Source organism: Myotis yumanensis, unplaced genomic scaffold, assembly GCF_028538775.1.
Source record: "Myotis yumanensis isolate MYYU_CA2020_CCGP unplaced genomic scaffold, mMyoYum1.0.hap1 SCAF_6, whole genome shotgun sequence".
Classification (NCBI taxonomy): Eukaryota; Metazoa; Chordata; class Mammalia; order Chiroptera; family Vespertilionidae; genus Myotis; species Myotis yumanensis.
In genome coordinates, this window is record NW_027223757.1 from 81,842,643 (window position 1) to 81,870,614 (window position 27,972).

At 43.6% G+C, this 27,972-nt stretch overlaps 1 protein-coding gene across 4 annotated transcripts in view; it reads left to right on the top strand.

The window, feature by feature from the left end:
- Window positions 1-27,972, top strand: part of RCAN2 (regulator of calcineurin 2) — a 244,270-nt gene that overhangs the window by 203,946 nt on the left and 12,352 nt on the right. For all 4 annotated transcript variants that reach the window (XM_070418474.1, XM_070418473.1, XM_070418475.1 and 1 more), the window contains 2 exons: window positions 18,651-18,824; window positions 21,127-21,298. In XM_070418474.1, coding sequence (XP_070274575.1) covers window positions 18,651-18,824; window positions 21,127-21,298 — 346 coding nt within the window. The remainder of the gene's footprint in view (window positions 1-18,650; window positions 18,825-21,126; window positions 21,299-27,972) is intronic.

A 27,972-nucleotide genomic window follows, 5' to 3' on the forward strand; every position in this document is an offset into this window, starting at 1 on the left:
GACTAGATAAGTCTGTGAAGGGAGCACAGGGGAAGATGTTGGAACCTCAGTAGGATTTGGGAGGATTTCATAGATAGGAGAAATAAATGGGGACTTGAGAGATAATTAGAAGTTTTCTGATAGGGATGTAATACACTTATGACTATAGTTAATACTGGCTTACATATTTGAACATGGCAAAGAGAATAGATCTTAAAATTCTCAACACAAGAAGAGAAATATTTGTAACTATGTGAGTTGATGGATAGTAACTAACTCTATTGTGGTAATCATTATTCAATATATACACTTATGAAACCCTTATGTAAACATTTTTAGCTTATACAGTGTTATATGTCAAATATATTTCAATAAAACTGGTAAAATAAGAATACAGAAAAAAATAAGTTATCTGAAGGAAAAGGGTGTCACTGGCCGAAGAGAGAGCAAGTGCAAGAAGGCTTGGAGATACAGACTAGCCTGCCTTTGGGAACCTGTAAGTGCAAGTCTGGCTGGAGTGCAGGGGACAGGTGAGGGCAAAGGTTAGATATGAAGTTAGGGGGCTGAGAGAGATGGTCATTTTATAAAGGGTCTTTAATGCTAAGCCAACCTGTATTCTAAAGCTATGTGAAGTAACTGAAGGATTTTATAGAGAAGGAATATGATCAGATAATGAAGGGTGGAAAGAACACAGCGCTTGTTGAATGGTGGGATGTGGGATGAGGGAGAAGGCAAAGAGCAGGATGACATTCAGCCTCCTGGCTTGAGCAGCTGGGGAGCTTGGGGCCATTTGGAGAAAGAGAGAGAAAGAGAGAGAGAGAGAGAGGAGATTTAGATACCCCAGCAAAGAATTTGTCTTTTTTTAAGCCATTAATTTTAGGGTACCTACCGGATATCCCAAAGGAAATGTTCAGGAAATAGTTGAATGTGAGAATAGAGTTGGTGGAGATGGGTTTGTCTGAAAGGTAGCTGAAGTGTGTTGAGACAGGCGAAGTAGTCAGGTGGGAGGGGCTTAACAAGTCTCAGGTAGCTGAGGTATCTGATTGTCAGAGATTTTCCCTAGTGGCTGGCATCTTTGCTCCCTGCCTCTCTGAGCTGGATCTCCATAGGAAAGGGCTGAAGGCCATTACCAGTTGATTTCTACCTTAGAATTATTTATTTTACTATGCTGGTTTTGCAAAGGACATTTTTTAAAGCTTAGCATCCCAGAAAGAAATCTTGATGGTTAATTTGGGCTCTACATTTTAAGTAGATAGTAACATTAATAAAATGCTGTTGGTGTGATTAGCCTTAATTTATATGAGATATTATGCTGGGTACTCCTATAATTGCTCTTTACAGTCTTTAAGGATTAGATAGAGGCACAAGCATAGATACAAATATAGATAGACATAGGCATAGATGATGATTTACTTGGATCTAGATATACGGAGGTGGTACAGCTAGAGCTAGCAGGCCAAATATCATCATCTTCCAGTCTGGATGCATAATAGTAACAACTCACTCTCGCTAAGCTCAGCAGCTTTCCAAGTTATTTAAATAACTAATTCACTTAATGCTCAGGACACCCCTATGAGGTAGATCCTGCTGATCCACCTAGGTATTTTACAGATAAGAAAACTGTGGTGTCAAATAGGTAAGTAAGTGGCTCAAGGTTGTACAAATCCCAGATCTAGGATTTGAACTAGATAGAGTGGCCCTAGAGCAGTGGTTCTCAAACTTCTGGCTCTTTAAAATGCAGTTCCTCATGTTGTGACCCAACCATAAAATTATTTTCGTTGCTACTTCATAACTGTAATGTTGCTGCTGTTATGAATTGTAATGTAAATATCTGATATGCAGGGTGGTCTTAGGCGACCTCTGTGAAAGGGTCGTTTGACCGCCAAAGGGGTCGCGACCCACAGGTTGAGAACCGCTGCCCTAGAGTCTGTGCTAATAATATGGCATTACACTGCTCCTCTTTACCTGTGTCTAATAGGTAAACCAATATTTAAATGCATTTGAAATGCAATCCCTGTGTGGAGAGTGGGTAAGCCATAAAGGAGCCTGTGCCTCTCACCAATTACACATGCACAGTTCGAGCAAATATCTAGGCAGGGCTGCTGGCAGCCACAGGAGCTCTTGCAGACCGACCAGCAGAGGTGAGAAGGTGGTGGCCCAGAGAAGGATGAAGCTGTCGTTAGCCCTCAGGAAATGGCCTGAACCAAGGCAGCCATTGGTGCTGTAAACATGGCAGCTATAAAAGGACTGTCAGATCCTTTCTTTGTATTTATCACTATGCAGATATGTCCAATTTGTGGCATGTGACAGAGATCTGTGCCCCTCAGTGCTCTCAGAGTTCCCAAGTGTGCCTGGTCCACCCCCTCGAACCCTCAGGACATGGGCATTCTCCTCCCCATAGTCCCTGTGTGTTCAAAGACCCATTGGGAAACTTAGAAGGGCACGAGTGTCCTGGGAGGCAGGCAGGGAGCATGTAGGCGTGCAGGTATTTTGCTTGTCACACCCTGGGCACCTGGTGGGGTTAGTGTGACCCACCAGAACAAGCCCTGCATTCAGGTGCTGGCAGGGTCTCACTCACCCAAAGGGTGGGCTCGCTGCACGGAGTTCGACCCCACAGGGCCCTGGGCATGCAGATGCCTTTCTTGGTCCATTCATCTGGCACCTACTGCCCCTTACTGAACACCCACAGGACGGGTTTCAAGCACCCCCTAACTTGTTTCCCCTCCTCAGTTCTCCACCTTAAGTATTTACAAATGGGTTCACACGGGCCAGGGACATAGCCACCTATGATTCCTGGGCTGAAACTTTGCAAATTCAAAGTTCTTGGCTCTCATTCTGGTGATTCAAACCCTTAAGGAAGTGACTCTCATCAGTGAGAGTGATGTAAGCACTGGGCTTATTTTAGCTGTTCTGAAAACCTATGCTCCAGACTGCTTGGTGATCATATCGTTGGCTCAGTCTCTTAGTCACATTTCCTAAAAAGTGAATAAAACCTCAGAGGGAAGGCAGGGGAGGGTGGGGGGTAAGAGATCAACCGAAGGACTTGTCAGTTTCAGGGCCCTCGTTTGCATGGACCTCTACCAAAACACGGCAGGGCCCTGGCGTGTGCTCATCCATTTTTATAAAATGTGCAAAAGTTAAACCTTGTGCCTAATTTTGTGTTACTTTGCTTAAAGAGGGCATCCCAAGATGTCAAAGCTTCAGGCTCCACAATACTTAGATGAGCCCCTGTTCAAAGAACTTTCCAGTTTACAGACCCTGTACATTTTCTTAGTTTGGAGGGAGTTTTGGGATTTTATTTTGCCAGTTCTAAATGTATGGATGATGACTCAGTGGGATAAGAGAAATGGAGACTTCCTTAAGTAAAGAAGTTAAAATGTGCCCTTGCATAGCAATGTTATCCTGCCACAGTGAACTTGAGGGCCACCGCTAGGAATGAAAAAACAGAATCGAACACAAACCATGGAAAGTGAGAGTCGTGAGTGGTGAAGCCATAAGGTTTTAGGACAAATCGGGTCCTTCTGAGCTTGGGGTCAAGTTTGAGATCTGTCTCTCACAAGGACTCAGAGAAAAGAGTAATAACCTACATGCCTTTGCCTGTGAAGTATCTTTTCTTGGAGCAGTTATGTAGCATGAAGTCTGTCTACTTCTATTTTTTAATATATTTTTATTGATTTCAGAGAGGAAGGGGGAGGGATAGAGGGATCGAAACATCAATGATGAGAGAGAATCATTAATTGGCTGCCTCCTGCACACTTCCTACTGTGGATTGAGCCCACAACCTGGGCATGTGCCCTGACTGGGAACTAAACAGTGACCTCCTGGTTCATAGGTCAACACTCAACCACTGAGCCACACCAGCTGGGCTGTCCACTTCTTTTATCAGTAAAGAAAGGTTGAGACACTGTTATAAAAAAGAAAGAACTCTTACCATTTGCAACAGCATGGATGGACCTGGGAGCATTATGCTAAGCGTAATAAGCCAGTGGGGAAAGATAAATATCACATGATCTCACTCATTTGTGTAATATAATGAACAACACAAACTGATGAACAGAAATAGATCCAGAGACATAGAAGCATTGAAGAGACCATCAAACCTCAGAGGGAAGGCAGGGGAGGGTGGTGGGTAAGAGATCAACCAAAGGACTTGTATCCATGCATATGAGCATAACCAATGGGCACAGACAATAAGGGGGTGGGGGCATGTGCTGGGGGGGTGGGAGCAGGCGGGGGGAGGTCAATGGGGGGAAGACGGAAACATATGTAAAACTTTTAACAAGAAAGATTTTTTTTAAAAAGTTATAACAATATAAAAAAATAAAATATACATAAATAATAAAAAATATAAATGTTTTCTATTAAAAACAAAACAAAAAAGGAGGGTTGAAAGCCCTCTTTTCCTGCTGATTTTTTTATTTAGGAAATATCAAAACCACAAATGAAACACAACATAATTTAAAACAAGTCTGCCTGGCCTGTGAAATCATAGGTTAAAATCCAGATGTAAACCCCCACATGCAGGCCAGGTTACTCCTTTCACATAAGGAGTCTGCATCCGCGAGATTTGCAGTAGCAGTCCTTTAGACGGCAGGCCCTCCTGGGCGGCCCGTAAAATCCAGGGTGATCCTTTAACTTGGATCTGCACATGACCTGTCAGTGACATCCATCCAGAGGTGATAAACCTGAATGAATTGTTTCATTCTTAGGCAATTTCTGGGAGGTGTTATCTGACGGATGAGAGCCTTGCGAATTTGAGAGAAGCTAAATGTCTTATTAAAATAATTTATACCCAAAGGGATCATGAGAGAAAATTGAAAAGTACATGAAGGCCCGCAGCACCGTTAGGAATGAAGATAAAGACACTGCTGGACTTCTCCAGCAGTCTTCAGCAACAGCACCTTCTCTCAGATGGACAAGGAATGCTGATGCTCTTGTTTTTCAAGCTTCTCATTTGTTTGCATACCATCAATGATATTTATGTAGTATAACCCACTTGAGCTTACTAATTCTGGTTTTGCTAACTAGTTAGTTGTGTGACTTTGTAAAGGCCATTAACTTCTCTGGCTTTCAGTTGCTTCATATGCTACGCAAAGATGATGATAATTCCAACACTCTCTCAAAGGGCCTGTTCAGGAAAGTGATGATTCAGTGAGATAATATATTAGACAATATTGTTTATCTGCAGCCTGCCTGGTTTAGAGTTATATTGAAGGTAATATTTTAAAATTCTACTATTCTATAAAATACTTTGGGGTTTTGTATTAACCAATCAAGTAGAATACATCGAACAGTTTCCTCTTGGTCCTCCCTTCTCCCCCCCCCCCCCCAACAGACACGTGTATACACACCCCTGTCTTGCACACCCAACCCTAGAATGACCCACCTGTCTACTCACTGCTCTCCTAGAAAAAAAAAAAGGCCTAATTGTATTGGTTGGCTCTATTGAAACTGTATCATTCCCAGATTTAGTTGGTCACTGGTGCTGCATAACTGCCTGTATTAGTTCCCTGGGGCTGCTGGAACTGATGGCTTAAAGTAGCAGGAGTATATTGTCTCTCTGTTCTGGGGCTGGAAGATCAAAATCAAGGTGTCAGCAGGGCCATGCTGTTGTCTCCTCTTAGCTTCGGGCAGTTGCAGTCTGTGGCATCCATGGCTGGTAGATGCATCACTCCAATCCCCCGTCTTCGTGTGAGCTTCTCCTTACGTCTCTGTCTTACAGGGTGTCTTCTTAGAAGGACAGCAGTCATATTGGATTAGCCCCTTCCCCGCCCCGCCCAGCACACACACTCCAGCATGACCTCATCTTAACTAATCACATGTTCAATGAGCCTATTAACAAATAAGGTCATATTCTGAGGTCCTGGGGACTCCAGCATATCTTTTGGGAGGGAAATAATTCAACCTGTAACACAGTCTTCAGATTCGTCCACACGGACTCTCCTTACTTCTGACCGTGACGGCTATTCTGCATCTTCTTCAAGCTCCTCAAGCCGTGTCTCCCTTCAACTTCTCTGTTTTGAACAGTGGGCCTCACCTTCCACTTCCCTGGGACCAAAACAAAAAGCCATCTTAGTTCTGCTTATTCCATTGCCAGACTCAGCCACCCTTACCTCGTCAGCTCTCTCACAGGAGGAAATGCCTACAGCTCTTGTTTCCATTCTCCTCCCCTCTTTCCTGGCTCTTCTCTTTCCTTCAGCTTCTCCAACCAATAAGTGTCTCCCCACATTACTAAGAATCTTCTCATGACCCTTACGTCCCACATAGTTATCATCTCAGTTCCTGCTTTGTCATTGCCAAACTCTTTCTCCATTTTCCCTGCCATATTCATTCCTCAATCTATAACAGTGGTTCTCAACCTTCTGGCCCTTTAAATACAGTTCCTCATGTTGTGACCCAACCATAAAATTATTTCCGTTGCTATTTCATAACTGTAATGTTGCTACTGTTATGAATCGTAATGTAAATATCTGAAATGCAGGATGGTCTTAGGCGACCCCTGTGAAAGGGTCGTTCGACCACCAAAGGGATCGCGACCCACAGGTTGAGAATCGCTGATCTATCGCAATCTCTATTTTACTCCACATCTGTTAAAATAGCTTCCAGTGGGATCACCCGTGGCCTCTCATTTGCTAAGACCAACCATCCTCATCCTATTCGCCTTCCCACAGCTTACACTTGCTATCATCATACTTCCCTGAATAACCCATCTCTTCCTTCTTAAAATTCTCACTAGTCCTCTTGTCTTCACCCCAGGGTGCAACCAAATTCTTCCTTTCTCTGATAATCTATTGCATAGCAGTTCTCAGAAGGTGGTCTACTGACTTCCGGGAATTCTCAAGATAATTCTCAAAATTATCTTCATAATAATACTCAAACATTTCCTTTTCTTTTTTTTTCTTTTTTTTTGTGTTGGCTCTTGTTATTTAATTTGACAATCTAAGGGAAAACAGATCAGTGCCCCTGACTAAAGAGTCAGGTATTGCATGTGTTAAAATTTCACAGCTCGCCAGTTGAGTCACTGCTTTAGGATAATTACCGATGAAAGTAAATCAGGTTTATCCAGCTCTTGATTATTAGATCAATAATACTAAATGGGAAAAGTAACAAAATGGCTTTAGAATTTATGTTTTATGTTAACATATAAACATTCAAACCTGTAAAGAATTTCTGTAAGTTTATTTGAGCCAAACTGTCGACAATTGCTTGGAAAGTAGAATCTCAGTGTATTGGGATAATGCTCCAGGGAATGGCGGTTTTTCATCTACTTTTATACATTGCAATAAAAGAAGATGTAGATGGGTTACATGAAATCCATTGGTGATAGATTAGAGAGGCAGGAGAAAGCAAAGGTGAGGGGGAGGAGGGGACCTCTGGGATTGGATAAAAAGTAAAATGATGGACACATACTTAGGTGGGTGCAGGATAGTTAAAAGTCAACAATTAACATGATAACAATAACAATGAAGGAATTTATGGTCTTCTGTCCTGGTGCCCTGGGCGTTTGTTTGTGGCCTGAGGGGTCTGGAAAAAAAGGGAAGTTCAAGTTACCCTGACATTTCAAGAATATGTTATCATAGGTGCAAAAAGACAGATAGGCTCTCTTAAGGTAAAGGTTGACCTTGTCAGGGAAGACACCGGCCTAGGAGGTCACTGCTTTTAGTTAAAGTTTAATTTCAGACCATCTTTTGTGGTTACTTTAGGTCTTTGAGTTTGCAAGACTGCCATGCAGGCCTTCCCTGAGCTTGTCAGGTTAGCAAGTGGCCCCTTTCGTCCACATTTACTTATATTTAAACATTTGCTTACATAAAATGTCCTGAGGATAATTAACTTCACACAGAGAGGGGGGACAGTAATGCATCTAGTTCAAATCTAACTCAGGAGGAGCTGAATGGTCTACAATTCTGGAATTACCTGTCCCCACCCATCCAAATTAAAAAGTTCACAGATCCTTGCCAAACTTCTGGAACGGAGGCAGCAAATGCCTTGGTTTCCTAAGGATTCTCCTCCTAATGGAACTGAAGACAAAGTAAAAATAAAACTGATGGACTGGATATAGCTGAAAATAAATAATTTTGAGAGATGGATTTGGGACCAATGAGGTGGCCTATCAATACTTTGCTTCCAATGTTAGGTTCTGGTTTTAAAGATGAAAAGGAAATAATAGAATCTGGATAACCTTAGGTTAAATTCTAGAAAATTTCACTGTGCTCTTTGAGAAAACAATAAGACGATACTATCACTATTCCATACATGTACATGAACAAGAAAGACAAAAATATATACCAGACCAAAAAATTGCCAAGTTAAAAATTCATACTGAGCTTGCTATCCATGTCTTTGAATATCATTCCTGTTGGAGTAGATAAAAATCTCCCTTCAGCCCTAACTGGTTTGGCTCAGTGGATAGAGCGTCAGCCTGTGGACTCAAGGGTCCCAGGTTCGATTCCAGTCAAGGGCATGTGCCTTGGTTGCGGGCACGTCCCCAATGGGGAGTGTGCAGGAAGCAGCTGATCGATGTTTCTCTCTCATTGATGTTTCTAACTCTCTATCCCTCTCCCTTCCTCTCTGTAAAAAATCAATAAAATATATATTTTTTAAAAATCTCCCTTCATCCTTCCCTCCCTCTGCTTTCAGTTCTTAATTCTGCCTAATTGTGCACCGATTGCTGTAAATAACCTGCCTTCCTCAAATGCCTTCTCTGGCTGCCCCCTCCCCATTTGTTTTCCTTTTATTTTGCCTCCCCTGCCTACTCTACAAGGTTCCTTTCTCCTACCTCAGGGCCACAGTTCTGTGTGTCCTGCTGGGAGTAGAGAAAGGGAAGTCCGGGGAGGGGGGGGGGGGTGGTCAGGAAAGAACCCTTCCTGAGCCCTGGGAGGGCTCTTTTCCAGGGCCTGAGACAGCAGCAGGCAACAGAATAGCCATTATTAAAGGCCAAGCATTTTAGCTACGTTGTCTCATTAAATGCTCACAGTAATTCTTCCAGGAAATTTTCCTTTTACCTTTTAACAAATGACAAAACTGAAGCCCATCAGGGTGGAGTAATTTGTCCAAGTTTGCACAGGAAGTACAGGGTGAACCTGGACGTTCCCAGAGCTGTCTTTCAGTTGCCCTAGGTGCTGTGCTGCCTTTCAGAACGTGATAGCTGATGCAGAAACAAAAGAATCTGGTCCTGAGTTAAATCTATGAATGCTCAGAAAAGGAAATGCAGTTTTCTAAGAGCTGTAGTGTATGCAACAATTTATCCCGATAATCTTTTTTTTTTTAAAATCTTTATTGTTCAGATTATTACATTTGTTCCTCTTTTTCCCCCCATAACTCCCCTCCTTCCAGCTCCCACCCCACCCTCCACCCTCACTCCCCACCCACTGTGTTCATCCATAGGTACATGATTTTTGTCCAGTCACTTCCCGCATCTCCCACACCCCTTTTCCCCCCAAGAATAGTCAGTCTATTCCCTTTCTATGTCCCTGATTCTATTATAATCACCAGTTCATTCTGTACATCAGGTTATTTATTCACTTGATTCTTAGATTTATTTGTTGATAGATGCATGTTTGTTGTTCATAATTTGTATCTTTACCTTTTTCTTCTTCTTCCTCTTCTTAAAGGATACCTTTCAGCATTTCATATAATACTGGTTTGGCGGTGATGAACTCCTTTAGCTTTTCCTTATCTGTGAAGCTCTTTATCTGACCTTCAATTCTGAATGATAGCTTTGCTGGATAAAGTAATCTTGGTTGTAGGTTCTTGGTATTCAGCACTTTGAATATTTCTTGCCATTCCCTTCTGGCCTGCAAAGTTTCTGTTGAGAAATCAGCTGACAGTCGTATGGGTATTCCCTTGTAGGTAATTGAGCCTCTTTCTCTTGCTGCTTTTAAGATTTTCTCTTTGTCTTTTGCTCTTGGCATTTTAATGATGATGTGTCTTGGTGTGGTCCTCTTTGGATTCCTTTTGTTTGGGGTTTTCTGCGCTTCTTGGACCTGTAAGTCCATTTCTTTCTCCAGATGGGGGAAGTTTTCTGCCATTATTTCTTGAAATAGGTTTTCAATATCTTGCTGTCTCTCATCTTCTGGCACTCCAATAATTCTGATATTAGTCCGCTTAAAGCTGTCCCAGAGGCTCCTTACACTATCTTCACACTTTCGGATTCTTTTTTCATTTTGCTTTTCCAATTGGGTGTTTTTTGTCGAATCTTTGGTTTGATTTTTGTGCTCCTCTGGTCTGCTATTGGGTATAATATTCTTTATTTCAGTCCGTGTATGCTTACTTTCTAATTTCTTTATCGTAGCATCGAGGGTCTCATTAGTTTTCGTGAGGCTCTGCACAAATTTATGGCAAGCCCTCAAAATTGCGATTCTTAGCTCCATATCCTCCATTTCTGTCATGTTTTTTTGTCTCCGCATCTTTTATGCTTTCTTGGTGCACCTCCTTGTGGTCTCTGTGCGCAGTCTTGTTCTAGCCAAGCCTTAATTGTTGTAGTTAACACTAGAGGGATTTGACCACCAGGCCGACTGGCTGTAGGAATCAGCTGTTTGGAAAGCGCCTGTCTTCTGGGGAGGCACTAGTCCAGCCCTTGCCTGAGGCGATCGGCAAATGGCTGTGCGCAGGGCTTGGGTGGGGCGGGATCCACAGGGCGGGGGGAGGGAGCAGCTATGGCTGCTCTCAGTCCGTCCCCAGGGGCTCTGCCTCTCTGTCCCAGCAACCGCTGCAAACCTCGGAGGGGCCGTAGCCAGACAGTCCCGCTTCTCCCGTTTGAGTCTGGGTCCCTAGAGACTCGCCCGGATCTGTAGCCCAGAGTCTGAGACTCACTCCTGAGTGAAAACGACAACCACGCCCTCAGCCACCAGCCCGCTTTGCGCGCGCACCACCTCACCACCGCACCACCGTACCTTTAAATTTTCCACACTGCGCCTCCTCTGTGCATCGGAATGCTGTTGTTTTTGCTTCTAGTTGAAGAGTCTCTCCTCGGCCAGCCTTCCTGTGGTTCTGGTTGATGTCCGTTCCGACTTTTAGTTGTATTTTTGAAGTGGTTGTTTACGGCGGCAGTCTCCGGTGTTTACCTATGCCGCCATCTTCGATTCTCTACATTTCCTTTTCAACTGTGTTGACATTCACATCCCTGGTGCAAAAGTGACTGTCTTTAGGGTATGAATCAATGCAGTGGTATCAAACTGTACTGGTGGTATTTGTATTCTTCACAGCCTCACACTCATGGTTTAAATTTAGAAAAAGGAAAAGAAAAGTAAGAAGCAAAATACCAGTTTTTCATAAGACCATCCTTGATGAAACAGTACAAATTAATAATTTTATTAACTCTACCCTTGAGCCTTTTTAGTAATCCGAATAACAATATGGAGAGTACACATAAAGCACTCTGTAGCAACCAAAACACAATGCTTGGCTTGAGGCAGCAGTCTAAGCTGTCTGAAGCTGAATTGGGCAGGTATTTTTCTCATGGAACAAATTGTTGACTTGAAAAGATAACTAACAGGCAAATGACAGTTATGCAGACCTTGATATTTGGCAGCCATTTTCTCAAAATGAATGAGTGAGCATGTTACTTCAAGAAAAATAACCAACAGTGGCTGTTGCCAATGATAGAGAATAAACTTTCAAGCAAAAGCTAGAATTTTGGAAAATTTGGAAAATATCCGCCAGCATGAATCTGAAAACTTTGATAAGACAGGTGGTAATATTAATGAATGGCATTTTTGATATTGTGCAATGACAGGCGTTGACATTTGGAAAAGCTGCATAACTCAGGAACCAATACTTTCTGAATGACCAATGCACACCCTTACAGAACATGTGCAGGTAAAAAAATCCATTAAAGATGCAAAATGGATAAATGGATTTTAATATAATCAAAGAAAACAGATTCAACATTATAATACCTATTAAGCAGCTGCCACTTGTCGAGTTTTAATGATGTTTCTCTCTATCCTCTCTCTTCCTCTCTGTAAAAAATCAATAAAATATATTAAATTAATGATGTATCAAGGAAGAATATTCGAAATTCATTGAAAGGCTATTAAAATCCTCCTCCCTTTTCCAACTGCATAATTGAGTGAGGCCAGCTTTTCTTCATACCCTAGAGACAAAGCAGCACAGTGTTAACTGATCAAATACAGAGAAGCAGTCCTGAGATGCCAGGTATCTTCTATTAAGTTAGAAATTATAGAAATTTGCAAAAAGGTAAAACAATGCCAATCTTCTTACTGCCTTTTTCTTGTTTTGGAAAGGTAATTTTTTATAAAGTATTATTTTAACATATAATGGATTTATAAATAAAAATTTCTTAATTTCTCCATTTTAATTTCTAGCGCAGTAAACATTGATAGATGAAACCCACATTCACAAAAGTCCTTTAGGGATCCCCCATAATTTTTAAGAGGATAGCAAGGTCCTAAGACCAAAGTTTGAGATCGCTGCTGTAGAACTTTATTTTAACTAGTGGCTACAAAGGAAACTAAGAAGGAAATGAGGAATTTATTGGGCTTATGGGGTACCAGACTGGAGGAAGTTAGCAGCCAGTGGACAGCAAAATATGCTTGTGTGCCTGATGGGAACCTGAGCATTAAAACCACAGAAGATGTGCTAGAAGGGCAGGTGGAGGAACCCTGGGGCTGGCTTTGTTCTTGTCCCTGTTTTGCCTAAGGGCCTGGCGGGTTCACTGTTCTAGATCTGCCTCTAACCAGTTTGGTCTGGTATCATATTGCCTGAGCAAATGAAATGTTTGTCATGTCACTAATGGAAAAAAATAGAGATGGCCAGCAAGTCCCTAATTCTTGGCCAGGTTTCACTCCCTCCCTCCCTTGGCCGTTTGTCCCTACATATTCCCAAAAGACTTGTGCAGAGAGGACAGGTCAAGGAAATGTTATTTGTTTATTATTTTTGTCATTGTAGAGGGTGGGCCCCAGATGGTCGGATGCAAACCCTGGCTGCTGAGCTCTGGGCAGCACACCAGGTTTGATGAAAGGGCCTAAGCCCCAGACAAGGGATGTCAAAAGGTTTCTGTCATTTGCCAACTCCGGCTTGATGGGAGTAGCTGCCTGAAGGCCTTTGGTGAGGAGCAGTGGAGAAGGAAGTGCAACCATATTGACATCTGCCAAGGCCTCCCAACAGGGGCAGCACCTCGGCCATTGATTGTCACCCCTCCCTGAGCCCAGGGCCAGGACTCCTTGGTTCCTTTCTCCTAATCCAGCCAGGCCCTTGAGGCCAAACAGCTCAACAACTGAGATGTGAGGCATTGTGAAGAAATGTAGAATGAGAAGCACTGAGTTAGACTCAAAGAAAATGAGCACCTGCTCCCTGCCCCCCATCTTATCATAATCTTACTGTTGATGTTGAGACCTTGGGGTAAGATAGGGAGGGGGAACTCCCAGACTGGAAATGGAAAAATAGAGCCACAGGATGACCCAAGGATTTCATCCTAAAAAAGATGATTCTCTATATAGCAATAAGTATTTTTAATCTCTTAATTCCTTCCGTTTTTAAAAATTCCCCAAATTAATCAAACTACCATCTATGATTTGACCAGTTGAGAAGACTGTCATTATTATGAACTAGAAAGCAATGCATTCCCAGGATTTCTGTTCAGGAAAACACAGGATTATGAGAAAGATTTCTTAATGAGCCCCCTTGGGGTGGTAGTTCAGGCCTCTGGCCTGGGAGTTGGCTAATCCAAAGGCCTGAGAGATGAGGAAAAAAACTGCCAAGGAACAGACGAGAAAGAATGTTGTTTTGCTCTTGAAAGGGAAAGGGGAATAAGAACAGAGCATGAAAAGGAGAGAAAGAACTCCTGAAATTCCAGGCATGTCATGAAACAGACAAACAAACAAACAAATTTGCTTTGACTGTATTCTTTGGGGTTCTGGACTGAATAGATATGATATAAAGAGAGAGTGTGCAGGTTCAAGAATTAAAACTGGGGGGGTTATAGATTGCCACGCCCTGGGGAATCTCAGAAATGGGCAACAGCATTTGAAAGGATCACAAGCCAGGGACTTGAGGGTCTGAGACAAGTTCTTGGATGCCCAAGAAGTTCTTCTCTGACGTGGCAACCTCAGAGTCAGTGATTTTACAACCCCACATTGATGCTCCTCTTAGACAATGTCACGCATGAGCCTTGGGTCAGTGTATTGCTGTCCAGCTCTTGTTCCCATTAAAGCAGTTATCTCTTCCTTTCAATTTAGCAGTGTAATTTTTTCCATAGTTGAAAGCATCTCTATATTCAGGGTCACAAGGACTTTGACCAGTCATGGCTCTGCCACTAACTGGCCATGTGAGCATGGGCAAATCTTGATCTCTTCAGACCTCAGGGTCCTGATTGGTAAATTGATAGAGGTGGTGAGAGAATAGTTGAATTCATTATCCCTTAGGTCTGTTTCAAATCAAAATTCAGTGAATCTTACAGTATTAATCTTTCGTGCATCTCTATTCCCACTTGTACTCACTCTTATGACAACATACCTTTTATTGTAGAAATAAAAGAATCAGAATTTTTAAAACATATTTTGATTTATTTCAGAGAGGGAGGGAGGGGGGGAGGGAGAGAGGGAGGTAGGGAGGGAGGGAGAGAGAGAGAGAGGGAGAGAGAGAGAGAGAGAAACATCAATGATGAAAGAGAATCATTGATCAGCTGCCTCCTGCATGCCCCACACTGGGTATAGAGCCTGCAACCCAGGCATATGCCCTGACCAGGAATCGAGCCATGACCTCCTGGTTCATACATTGATACTCAACCACTGAGCAACACTGGCTGGGCAAGAATCTGGATTTTTTTTTTAATAGAAGTTATTTCCTTAGTGTCAATTTCTCCATTAAGAACACTCACTAATGGAAAAACAGTAATTTAACATGCACTGTTTTTGTTACTTATAATAAGGATATTTTTAAAGCTAAGAGGAGCCAGAAAGATGGCATTAATATGTAAATTTTTTAGTTCTCTAAGTCTTTTCCTAATCATTTGGGCATTCTCTTATTTGTGTCTATGTCTGCCTCTCACATTAGATTGTTAGATCATTGTGAGTCGAAACAAAATGATACTCATCTCTGTATTCTCCTAGAGACCATGCATTTTACAAAGTGAGCATTTAATAGAGATTTGTTCAATTGAATTGAAAATTGCATTGAATCAAAAAACTTAAATGATTGCTGTATATTGTGATAAGCTTGGTTATGCTGTGGGAATAAAATTATCCCAAAATCTCAGTGGTTTAGTGCAATAGAGGGTCTTTTTTTCCTTGTCAAGGCAGTCATCTACAGGATGGGATGAGAGAGGGGAGAAAGATGTTTGTACTCCACACAGACACTCAGGGACCCAGGCTGAGGCGAGTCTGCTTCTGACTACTAAGCACAAGCCATCTTCAAGGACAGAGACTAGAAAACTTCTCAAAAGCTTTTTTCCTGCCTTCTTCACACATTTCATTGATCAGGGCTAATCACAAGGCACTAGGCGGGTTTGGGGAGTGTGGGCTACCATATCTTTAGGCAAGAAAAATGCCACCACGATCAATAATCACTACCAATGTCTGCCACGTACTTTACTCAGTAGCTCTAATATTTTGGAGATAATGGACTTCTTTGAGAATCTTGGGGCAGCTCTGATCTCTCACTCGAGGAAGAAACACAAGTGCATAGAAACTTACTAAATATTTTGCATACTTTTCAGGTTTTTCATGCACTTTAAAGTCCATTCACTTATATTCTCCGGATCCGTGGAGCCAGGTTATGGATCCTTTGACTGAATCCACAGGTGTGTTTAGCACCTGGTAACAGACTGACAGATGAAAACAAACAAAAACAACATGGCCAGTAATCTGTTTGAATTTTATGCTGGGAACAGCCTGGTCATTTACTTAGCTATTTGTTTTTGTCAGCTCAGGCATCATGTGCTGGGGTCCAATCCCAGCAGGTCCAGGGGTCCCCAAAGGTGTGGACGGAGTCGGCGAAGAAGGAATGACACGAAGACAGCCTTCAGTTGATCAGCAGCCTAGTCAGGACCTATAGCCAGGATTTCCAGCCAAAGTTCTGGTCGGAGCTCTGGTTAGGAACTGATGAGGTTCTGATGTGGATCTGATGAGGAGCTGATGAGGAGCTGATGAGGAGCTGATGAGGTTCTGATGTTTATTGTCTTGTTACATCCATATTTATACCAGCCGATTTTAATCCTGTCAATTTCTATTACAAAGGTTAGGGCGGTTCTTATCTCCATTCCAGGGAGTAAAGATTATGTAGCTTAACTACCCGCCTGGCACTTAATTAAGGGGTTGTATCCCCTCCCTAACCTCAGGGAAAAATCCCTACCTGGGGAAACAACCTTTCTAGGAGAGGGGACTTTGGTTAAAACACATAGCGCCAAGAAGGGGAGCAAACATATTAAGAACAGTATGCCATATACGCCAGGTCCCTTGAAACAGCAAGGATGGACCGGCTCCCGGCAAATTCCCCCTTTTTTATTTTCTAAATGATAGCGCATGTAAATCAGCGGCCACCTCTCTGATTGGGCTGTTTAAGACTTGGAAGAAGACTGGCAAGCAATGACAATAAGCATAGCTATAAACATAGTGGATGAAGCGCACAAGGAGCCCCGTTCCTTAGGAGGTTGCCGGCCTCTTCAGTCAAGAGATTTCAGCTGTCCTCAAGTTGGTGGTTTGGTTGTCCTTGTTGGTCTGGCTAGCGGGCGGCATCACTGGCGATGGGCTTCCCGACGTGTCAGCGAGTTGAAGGGCTGCATCAAAGGGTCCATCAGGGTCATGCTTGATGGTAGTGTTGGTGTCCGGGGAGGAGTCAGCTGTGCCCTCTGGGTCGGACGATATGGATGATACCGGGGAGGAGGAGGATGAGGAGGAGATGGAGGGTCGTGTGACATAAGGTCGGATTAGACGGTCTGGAATCCACACAGGTGATTCTGCATCCTGTGGAAACATACAAGCATCTCCTCTCCCCCAGGTTAAAAGTACATCAGGTCCCTTCCAGGCTCCTGTAAGTAAGTCTTTCCATTTGACGAAATAAGTGAGTTTCTGCTAAATGAAAGTTTCTTTTGCTGATTTACTCAGAGTCCTCGGATTTGGCTGAGAGAGTAGCTTCCACTTCTTGCTTTTCTACCATCTGTTGGGCCTCAGTTGTTAACTTCTTCAGCTGACCCCATGTTGGCATCTCAGTCCCTTGCATAGCCTTCCTTTTCTTCTTTTTTCCGCTTTTCTGTCATGGGGCAATGCCAAGTCTTTGGAACGATGAGACAAGGAGCTTCTCTGGATCCATTGTGGTGACGCACATAATGCATTTACTCAATCCAAGGCAGGCATTAAAAAGAAAAAACCCCAAATGCTCTCTTGTATCCATTTTAAGAGTAGGATTGGCGCTTTCTGCTATTACTGGAGTCCTGATCTATCACCCCAGGGAGAGCTTTCCAATCCTGCACTTTTCCGGGGTAGAAAGGCTGCAGTGGGGTTAAGGATAAGGCTCCTTGGGCCTATCTTCTCCCATGCCTCTACATTTACCTTTCTGGCACCTTTCCTTCCTCAGAAAAGCATGGACATACTTCTTGTATAAAACATTCCATCTGACTGGGAGTAACCTTAACTCCTCTGCTAGCAAGCATATGTGTTAAAAGATCAATACAGAGTCTTTTTTCTTTAGACTCAGTATGGCACATCTTCTTAATCTAAAGATCAATACAGAGTCTTCTTTCTTTGGACTCAGTATGGCACATCTTCTCAATCTAAGTTCTGTACTATCCATCTTCTTACCCTACTTATCCTCTATAGGGGGGTCTGTAGCACCCTGGTGGAGTCCTATCCGTCCCGAGTGTGGGGGTTCTCAATGCGGGGGGGCTTACCTAGGGGAATCCTGTTCCAGGGGTTCCCAAAGGTGTGGACGGAGTTGGTGAAGACTATCCACCCTCTTTCTACGGTGGAGTCCTATCCGTCCCGAGAGTGGGGCTTACCTAAGGGAATGGGGGGCTTACCTAAGGGTCCCTGTTCGGGCGCCAATTGCTGGGGTCCAATCCCAGCGGGTCCAGGGGTCCCCAAAGGTGTGGACGGAGTCGGCGAAGAAGGAATGACATGAAGGCAGTGTTCAGTTCATCAGCAGAGTTGGGTTCTCTAGCCAGGTTCTATCCAGGTTCTCCTGCCATGTTCTGTCTAGGTTCTCCAGGCAAGTTCTTTAGCAAGGTTCTGGCCAGGATCTTTTGCCATGTTCTCTGGCGAGGTTCTGGTTAGGATCTGAGGAGGTTCTGATGTGGATCTGATGAGGAGCTGATGAGGAGCTGATGAGGAGCTGATGAGGTTCTGATGTTTATTGTCTTGTTACATCCATATTTATACCAGCCGATTTTAATCCTGTCAATTTCTATTACAAAGGTTAGGGCGGTTCTTATCTCCATTCCAGGGAGTAAAGATTATGTAGCTTAACTACCCGCCTGGCACTTAATTAAGGGGTTGTATCCCCTCCCTAACCTCAGGGAAAAATCCCTACCTGGGGAAACAACCTTTCTAGGAGAGGGGACTTTGGTTAAAACACATAGCGCCAAGAAGGGGAGCAAACATATTAAGAACAGTATGCCATATACGCCAGGTCCCTTGAAACAGCAAGGATGGACCGGCTCCCGGCAATCATGGAAGATACATGACCAATGGATGTTTCTCTGTGTTTGTTTCGATCAGGAAAAATTTGAGGGTCTGTTCCGGACTTATGATGACTGCGTGACGTTCCAGCTATTTAAGAGTTTCCGACGTGTCCGAATAAACTTCAGCAATCCCAAATCTGCAGCCCGAGCCAGGATAGAGCTTCATGAAACCCAGTTCAGAGGGAAAAAATTAAAACTCTACTTTGCACAGGTAATTCTTATCAAAAGTAACCCTTTTGCCTTACATTATTGTCTGCCTTTTTCAAAATGTAAATGGAGCTCTTACCTACTTTCACATTGGTTTGTAGTCTATACTTAGTCCACTGAGAACTAAACCTGTGTCGCAGGGCAGCATAGCAGGGGTCCTCAAACTTTTTAAACAGGGAGTCAGTTCACTGTCCCTCAGACCATTGGAGGGCCGGACTATAGTTTAAAACAAAAACTATGAACAAATTCCTATGCACACTGCACATATCTTATTTTGAAGTAAAAAACAAAATGGGAACAAATACAATATTTGTATTTGCATGTGGCCCGCGGGCTGTAGTTTGAGGACCCCTGGCATAGAGGTTCAGAAGTGGGCTCTGAGGACTGACAGCTGGGCTTCAACCTGCATAAGTTACATAACTTGACTGGGTCTCCGTTTCCTCAGCTATAAGTGGGGGTGATGATATATACCCATAGTGCTATTATAGAATTAAATGAATTATTGGGTATAGAAGTGCCTAAAATTTGGTAAATGCATAATAAATGCCAAGTAATAGTTGTAAAGAATGCTCTAATCACAACTACTCCTAACCTTCCTGGCAAGATTATATTTAAAACTTAAGTTATATGACTGTTTTAGTGGACTGTATACCTTTTCAGTGATTCACATTCATAATAAAAGTTTACAAACATATGGAAATTAGTTTTGTGTTTTATTTAACCCAAAGTAAATTCTGACTCTTCCAAAAATAGATGGGTAATTCTTGGCAATGCACACAGTGTCCTTGCAATACAAAACCAATGTCCATCATGTTCCATCAGTAGATAATCTTGATCCATCTCTTATTGGTCAGTAAACATTGTTTCCAACATTGGACTCTAAAAGATGGTACCATGAAAAGAACATACTTCATTTATTTTTCAGGGCTCAAGAGTATTCCGTATTATGTATATACCACATTTCCTTTCTCCATTCATCTGTCAAAGGACATTTATGTGGTTTCCATGTCTTGGCTATTGTGAATAGTGTAGCAATCAACATGGGGAGCGCTAATATCTTTTCAAGAGCCTGATTTTAATTCTTTCGGATAAATACCCAGAAGTAGAATTTCTGGATCATATTGTGGTTCTATTTTTAATTTTTTGAGGAATCACCAACAGCGTATAAAGATTTCTTTCTAATACTTGTTGTCTTTTGTGTTTTGAAAATAGCCAGTTAGAAATTCATTAGGAGGTTATATCTCATGTTAAGTGTTCTTACAATAAAATAAAATAAAAACCAAAAAAAACAAAAAGGACTTAGAGTTTGGCCTCAGACCCATACTCAAATCCCACACTGCTAATAACATGTATGACTTGTAGAAACCTCAGTTTCTCCATCTGTAAAACCCCACTTGTTTCTTCAAAAAGTTAAACATACAGTTACCATCTGACCCAGCAATTCCTCTGCTAGGTATATATAGAAAAATATTGAAAATTGGTCTCAAATAAATGCATGTACACACATGTTCATAGCAGTATTAGCCAAAAAGTGGGAACAACCCAAATGTGCATCATTAAGTGAACAGGTAAACAAATTGTGGTCTATTCATTCAGTGGGATATTATTCAACCATAAAAATGAATGAGATAGTGATACATGCTACACACGAGTGAACTTTTAAAACATTATGCTTAATGAAGGAAGCCAGGCACAAAAGGTCACGTGTTCTATGATTCCATTTACACGTAACGATCAGAATAGGTAAAGCCACAGAGGTAGAAATCATATTGGTGCTTGCCACGCTCTGACTGGAGACAGAAATGGCAGCAACTGTTTATTGGGTCTAGGTTTAGGTTTTCCTCTGTGGTGATGAAGATTTATTTTTTTTCGAGAGATAGAAGTCGTGGTTGCAAACATTGGGAATATATTGAATGCCACTGAATTGTTTACTTCGAAATGGTTAATTTCATATTATGTGAATTTCACCTCAATTAAAGGAAGAAGGGAGGAGGCAAGAGAAGGAAGGGTGGATGTGGGGACCAGCTTCATTAGCATCATCTGGGAACGTGTTAGCAATGAAATCCTTGGGCCCCACCCGGATCTACTGAGTCAGAAACTCCAGGACTCCGAAATGCATATCTTAGTAAGCTTTCCGGGTAATTCTGATGCACAATAAAGGTTGAGATCTGCTGTTTTAAGGGTGAGATAAGATGATTGAGCACATGGTGTGTGGTAAGGAGTAATTATTAAGCTAAAAGTGAGACCAGTGTGGCACCTCTGAGGCATACTGAATCATGTGTCTTCATTTCTACTCTGTTTGAAAGGTTCAGACTCCAGAAACAGACGGAGACAAACTGCATTTGGCTCCACCACAGCCCGCCAAACAGTTTCTCATCTCACCCCCCGCATCTCCTCCCGTTGGCTGGCAGCCCATCAGCGATGCCACACCAGTCCTCAACTACGACCTCCTCTACGCCGTGGCCAAACTTGGACCAGGTGAGCTCTGCGGGCCTTTTAAAAATATACATGTGTCAGCAACCTGGGAGAGCTAAACGAGATGAACCACCTTGAGACCCTGGGCCCATGGTCACATCTGCATTTCTAATGGATGTATTGCTCTGTGTGGACAGTGGGAGGGATGATGGATGATGGAAAAGGATGAAACATCAGGCTGTGTAGTTGTTTAAGAGCAACTCAGGAACCAGTCCTAAAATGTCTACGTGACTTCTTGATTGCAATGCAGATAGTTTAAGATTGGAAAAGGCTACTTAATTCTTACAGGATTATGAAGTTATTTCCTCAGAACAAGCAACCTGAGCTCTAGCAGCGGGCATGAGGCTTCTCTGCTGTGCAGCCCTTTTTATTGCTGTCACAAGTGTGCCCAGAAACCCTCAGTTGCAAGACAGTCTGCCTGCCGAAGCAAAGCTTCCAAGTCAAGAAGTTGGTCACAGTAGCCTCAAACTTTAGAAACATCTTATGGCCAATGTTGGTATATGTTTCTTGGATTCACTCATTTTCACTGCAGTATAGTATTCCATGGCACTCTATGCATCCATTCTCTGGTTGATGGACATTACAATTGAATCTACAATTAACATTCCTGTACATACCTCCTATCCACTTTTCTGAAAGTTTCTCTATGTTTTATACCTAGAAGTGATATTGTCTTCAATTTCAGCAGCTACTGCCATCTTGCACTCCAGAGTGTGTTTTCTGTATTATAGCAGGAGAGGACATGGTGGAGGGGCTGCCACCAGGTGGTAGCTGCGGTTTTAGACACTGCAGATCCCGAGGGAGGCAATGGCCATTGCATCTGCTCCATTTACAGTAGTTCTCCCAGTGGGATAGGGGGCTTTCAAAATATAACCCCAAAGCCCTGGCAGCACCCCAAGATAACTCTCATTTCATTGATTCGGATCAAGTCCAAGTATTAGTATTTTTTAAAAGTTTCCAGGTGATTCTGATGTGTGGATGAGCTCAAGCACCACTGGTAGCCAAATGCCAAATGTCAGGGCTGGTAAATGTATAAGCTCTTACCAGCATTCCTTGGTGTGGTCAGGGAAATATTTGGACCAGAGTCACTCACCCCAGAAATCGGCAGGTTTAATCATCACACATACACTGAGTTTTGAGAAACCTGGGTCCTAGAGCGACCTGCTATCCTGGTGTGCCCAGGACCGAGAGGATCTTGGGAACTCTCAGTGCTGAAACCAGGAAATTCCTACGCAGAGCAGGAAGAGCGGGTCACCCACAGGACCCTCAGACTAGGATGAGGCTAATCTGATTAATAAGCACTCCCTGCAAGAGAATTGCTGGCTGTCCCCTGTGTGGCCTGAAATTTATGGGACTCTCAGAGCAAGCCCCTTGGGGGGTTTCTTTGAAATCACCATCAAGTCACTCTGCTTTTGGAGCCTTTAACGTGGAGGTCGGTTTCCCTCAGAGAGGCGCTGTGAGAAGCCGTGGGTGTCTGAGACGGGCTGATGAAAGAAGTGGTGTAATAATCAGGGAGGGTGTCTGTGAAATGGGATTCCCTGGAAAATCTAGTTCACATACAGACTTTCCGCATACAGAACCCTGAGATCATGCACGCCCCATCCAAAGAGAGGCCTGCCTGTCATCTATGTAATGTCAAGTGTAGACGTTGAGTCTGCCCAGGTCAAGCCTCATGGAGCCGCTTCTCACAGCGATTCAGGACACTGCAGAGGCAGGCAAGCACACCCCCAAAATGGACCGATCAGAGCCCAGGTCCTTGGAGCTGCCTGTGTGACTCATGCATAGATTTTGACAAGAACACATTTGAACACGTTGTGAGGTTGATTTGAATGTAGGAATCACCCGGCCAACTTGCATTTTACCCAGAGGCCCAGAGAGGGGGAGAAGTGACTTGTCAATGACAAGCCTTCGCCACAGGGCTCTTCCTGTGTCTCTTTTTGCAAAGGAGCCCCAGGTCAAGTCCCACTTTCTTTTAAAAAATATATTTTTTTATTGATTTTTAGAGAGAGAGGAAGAGAGAGAAACATCCCCCTGCACACCCTCTACTGGGGATGGAGCCCAAAATCCGGGCATGTGCCCTGACCAGGAAGCAAACCGAATTGCACTGGTGACCGTTGGTACATGGGATGACACTCAATCAACTGAGCCCCACCAGCCAGGCCTCAAGTCAGACTTTCTGACCAGCAGACCCCAGGGGCGTCTAGTCCACTCACTTGGAGCTGGTATTTCAATAAATCAAATCATTTTTCATTCAGCACAAGAGAGAACATTCATATGCAGTTCATGTTCACGAAGCCTGATGCAAAGACAAGATCAGGGTGAGTCTCAGGCGCCCTCATGGCTAACGGAGCTGAGTCCAGGTCTGGAGGGCACTCCCTGGGACCAGCGTGGAGAAGGAATTCCACCTCAGAAGGGCTACCCCCAGAGCCTGGCACGGAGGAGGCAGGAGGAAGAATAAAATGGTCTTAAGAGGTAGAAGGAAAAAGGAGGTTCTTTCTAAAGTTGTGAATAACGTACCAACAATGTTATAGATGCATTAATTGTGCTGCTAAGCAGTGAGCCTCGCCTTTCCTTACCCAGCTGAGCGTACTGTTTACCTTCTGATGTGCCCGGCTGAGCACTGAGCCGAGATAGGAAGGATGCCTATCCCCACCTTATAGATCAGAACACTGAGCTGCAGAAAAGTGAACGAACTTATCGAGGTGACAGCTGGGTGGTGGCAGAGGCTAATGTCAAACTCAGCTCTTCTCACTCCCCACTTGGCCAGATCCCAGGGGCTAGTACAGACACTGGCTGCCTTGGGGGACTTTCGGCCTACTCTGCTCTGACACGGGCAAAACGTTTATCCTGACCCTGCATTGACAGGCATCGGTAACACCACTGCCACTTCCAGAAAGCCTAACCCAGGGCCTGGTACGTGTGCAAATGAAGCCCTGTGCACTACATGTGCAAGAGCAAATCTGGCGGGCCTCCTGCTTTCTAAGGATGACTGATCCCGTGTGCCCCGGAGCAGCTGTAATTTGGATGTATTCCCTGGCATAGCTTTCTCTCCTTGAAGGCAATCTAAGGCTATTTCTTTTCATTTCATTTCCATTTGTCCTTTCCCTGTGTCCTTGAAGCTCCTTCACCGCACACAGATGAATGATTTGTGTCCAGCAATGGAGTTGAAAACATCACAGAGTTCTATTAGAGGCCTGGTCCTCTGGCAGCTGTTTTAGCTGCAATGATGAGAGAGCAGGGCCACACCCTGCATCCTCCCCACCCACATCTCTGCTGTCCCCTCCCCTGTGGGGGGCCAATGTGAGGACTTGCTCCTTCAGTCTCCTCATGGCACTTTGCACAAATGCTCGCTTCTCTTTATGGTAATTTTCCATTATTTCACTTACTGTCTTCCCTACTTTTTGAGGGGAAAATGTCTGTTGTACTCATTTTGGTATTCCTGGTGCCTGATGGCACCTTGCACACAGTAGGTGCTCAATAAATATAGAATGAGTGAATAGACAGAGCGATTAGCCTGCCTAGAGATAGTTTCTTCACTGGCAAAGTGTTGCTTCCTTCCGGCTGTAGCAAAACTGAGCCAGGCAGCACTAAATTAATGTTTTCTTCAACGAGAGGACTTCTAGCGTTTCCATTTTTTAAAAAATATGATTTAGTAAAATTCATTTTTAATCCTTTGGCAGAATCATTTCAGTAACAAGTTATAACTCACTCCGTGTTAAGGGATGGCTACCTCTGTTCCAGGAATGCAGAAACAAATTAGAATGAGAGCAGAGAAAAGCAACTCAAATGATCGAAGGAGTGGAGTTTTGCTTCTGCTTCGGAGGAATGACTAATAGTGCTAAATTGGTAGGGCTGACGAAAAGTAAGTCTGAAGACAGAGCATCCTGGGGCTGGGATCCAGGGCTAGACGATACTCACGCTCCGGATCACTTCAGCAAACCGGCTGGCTTGTGGGAGCTGTGACTTGTCACGCTGCCCAAGGCAGGCAATGACGTGCATTCGTAAGACCCTTTCATGGAGGACAAAAGTGAGGATGAGGACACAGGACTCAGCTCCGACAAGCAGGGACAAGACTGCGCCCCTATTCTTTAAGGAAGGAACTCTGGCGACCCTGGTCCAGGATTTCCTGGAACTGTGGTAGGCAGCTGAAGGGGCACCAGACTTGAGACTGTGAGGTCAGACTGGACCTGGGTTCAGCAACCTTGGTACTTGAGTTCCGGCTAAGAAAGAATTCAGAGCCAAGACTCAATCTATGAGAGAATATTTATTTATAAAATTACAGAGGTAGAAGGAACTCATAGAAGAAATGGATTTAGGAAACAAGTATAGAGGCAAAGGAAGTGAGATATGGATTTAGGATACAAGTATAGAGGCAAAGGGAGTGAGGAAGTGCGGGGAGAGAGGGAGAAGGGAAAGGCTCCTGTGTGCTCCATGGAGGAAGAGCGCTCTGGGCGCTCAGTCCTAAGGGTTTTAATTGTGGAGATTTTAAGGGCCGTTCCAGGGGAAGATCTCACTAGAACAGCAATGGCGAACCTGTGACACCCGTGTCAGAGGTGACACGCAAACTCATTGTTTTGTTTGGTTTTTCTTTGTTAAATGGCATTTAAATATATAAAATAAATATCAAAAATATAAGTCTTTGTTTTACTATAATTGCAAATATCAAAAAATTTCTATATGTGACACGGCACCAGAGTTAAGTTAGGGTTTTTCAAAATGCTGACACGCTGAGCTCAAAAGGTTTGCCATCACTGCGCTAGAATATTCAGCGGCTTTGCAGTGTGTCCTTTCAGGGTCTAGGTCTCCACTGATTGATTGGTTGGCACCAGGCCAGGGGGGTCATTATACAGTGTAGCTGATCCTGAGGTCAACTGTGGGGTCACTTACCTGGTTTTGTTGCTTTTCTGGGTCTGGAGCTGAAATATAACTGAGGCCTAGATGTTATCTCTAGGGAGGAAAGGTCAGGGGGTCCAAACCTCATAACCAGCAATATGCTCGGGGAGGAAAGGTCACCCTGGGGGTGACTATCCTTTGCTTTCCACCCTGGAGACCTTCTGTGCCTGGCCCATCGCCCTTGCTCTGCTCCTGTCTGTCTAACTGCCCACCCCACAACTTCTAGCGAGGTTCTCCAAACAAGTATGGAGAGGACAGTGCAATTTCCAAGGAGTCCTTATCCACCCAAACCTGTGGGTGCCTTTGAAACCCTTCACAGAATGTTACACCATGAGACCCGGTGTCACCTAACACTGAAGAGGCAACTGGGTTCTGTTTAGCACAGAGAGGACAAGTTTGCATTCTGGGAAATAGAAGAACATAGTTTGAAACGTTCTTAATCAGTGTCCCCATGACTGCATGTTCTGTTTTTGATCCAGGAAGTAAATAAACATAGAGGAATTAGGGGGGAAAAATAAATAGCAACAATGACTAAAACTTCTATAAAGGGCTTGCTGGGTGTCAGGCCCTGTTCTAAACACATTATTGCATTTAATGCTCCCTGCAGCTCTATGAGACAAGCATTGTTATTTTCCTCATTCATTCAGCTGGGGAATGTGAGGCACAGAGTGGCTGAGTAACTTGCCCGAGGCTACACAGCTGGTAGGTTAACACATGTTCCTCTGCCACGGGCAAGCAACAGAAAGGATTGATCAAGCCACTACCCCGGCCCTGGAGAGTAAACAGTTTTGAGAAACCAGAGAGATCTCTTGAAGAGTAAAATTAATTTCTCCAGAAGAAAATCAAGATTGTTGCCAAAGGAAATGTAAAAAATACACAACAGCTTACACACTTGGTTCCTCCACATTTCAGTGCTCAGCTTACTGCCCGACTCTCCCCCCCCCCCCCCTCAAAAAAACACACCCACTGCACCCGCTGGCTGTTTCCATCTCTTGTCCAGAGGGACACAGGGATCAGAATTTGCCGTCTTCTGCTCTGTAGAAAGGACAGCCATCACCTCTATAAAACAGAAGTTTTCTGCATTTGGTATTAGTCCCCCTGGGGAATTTAGAGAAGCCGGGTCATGTAACAATGACCTGGGCAAAATAAGATGGGCTTTGACCAGTGGGAGAGTGGATCGAATACTTCTTTTGGTTTATTGTCTAATACCCATTGTTCCTGACCCCAGGGAGAGTCTAGTGCTGTGTTCTTTTTGAATGTAAAACAAAATATGGAAAACGAAAACCCAGCCCAGCAAAAGAAGCTTATCTATACCAATCAGCAAAAATGGCAAAATAGAGCTGTCGCTGCAGCGAGCGGGTGGTAGGCGGGAGGTGGGATGTGAAATGTCAGCCCTTGTTCTGCTCTCTAGGATGGCTCCCGAAGGTCACGTCCATTGTCACTGGAAAGGCCTGGGGGAGAGATATGAAAAGTCATTGTCTGTTCCCTGTTTTCCACCTGCTATTTTTAGCTCTTGTTAGAGGGATCAATTTTAGTTAACTGCAGAGGAAGGCTTAACATGGTACTCGAGTTTCAAATCGAGTACATCTGCTATATTTAGATTTTTTCCAAATTCCTCTCCATCAAAACATGCCATAGTAAAGCAATTTTGCTGGTTTGCTGCTTGGTATATATTGTTTCCTCCAAATGGAAAAATATATTTCAGTCATTCATGTAACTTATAAGGAAGAAAAATTTTCTATCCCAAGCTCATCGATTCAAAGGGAGAGAAAATTCCGTTTTGA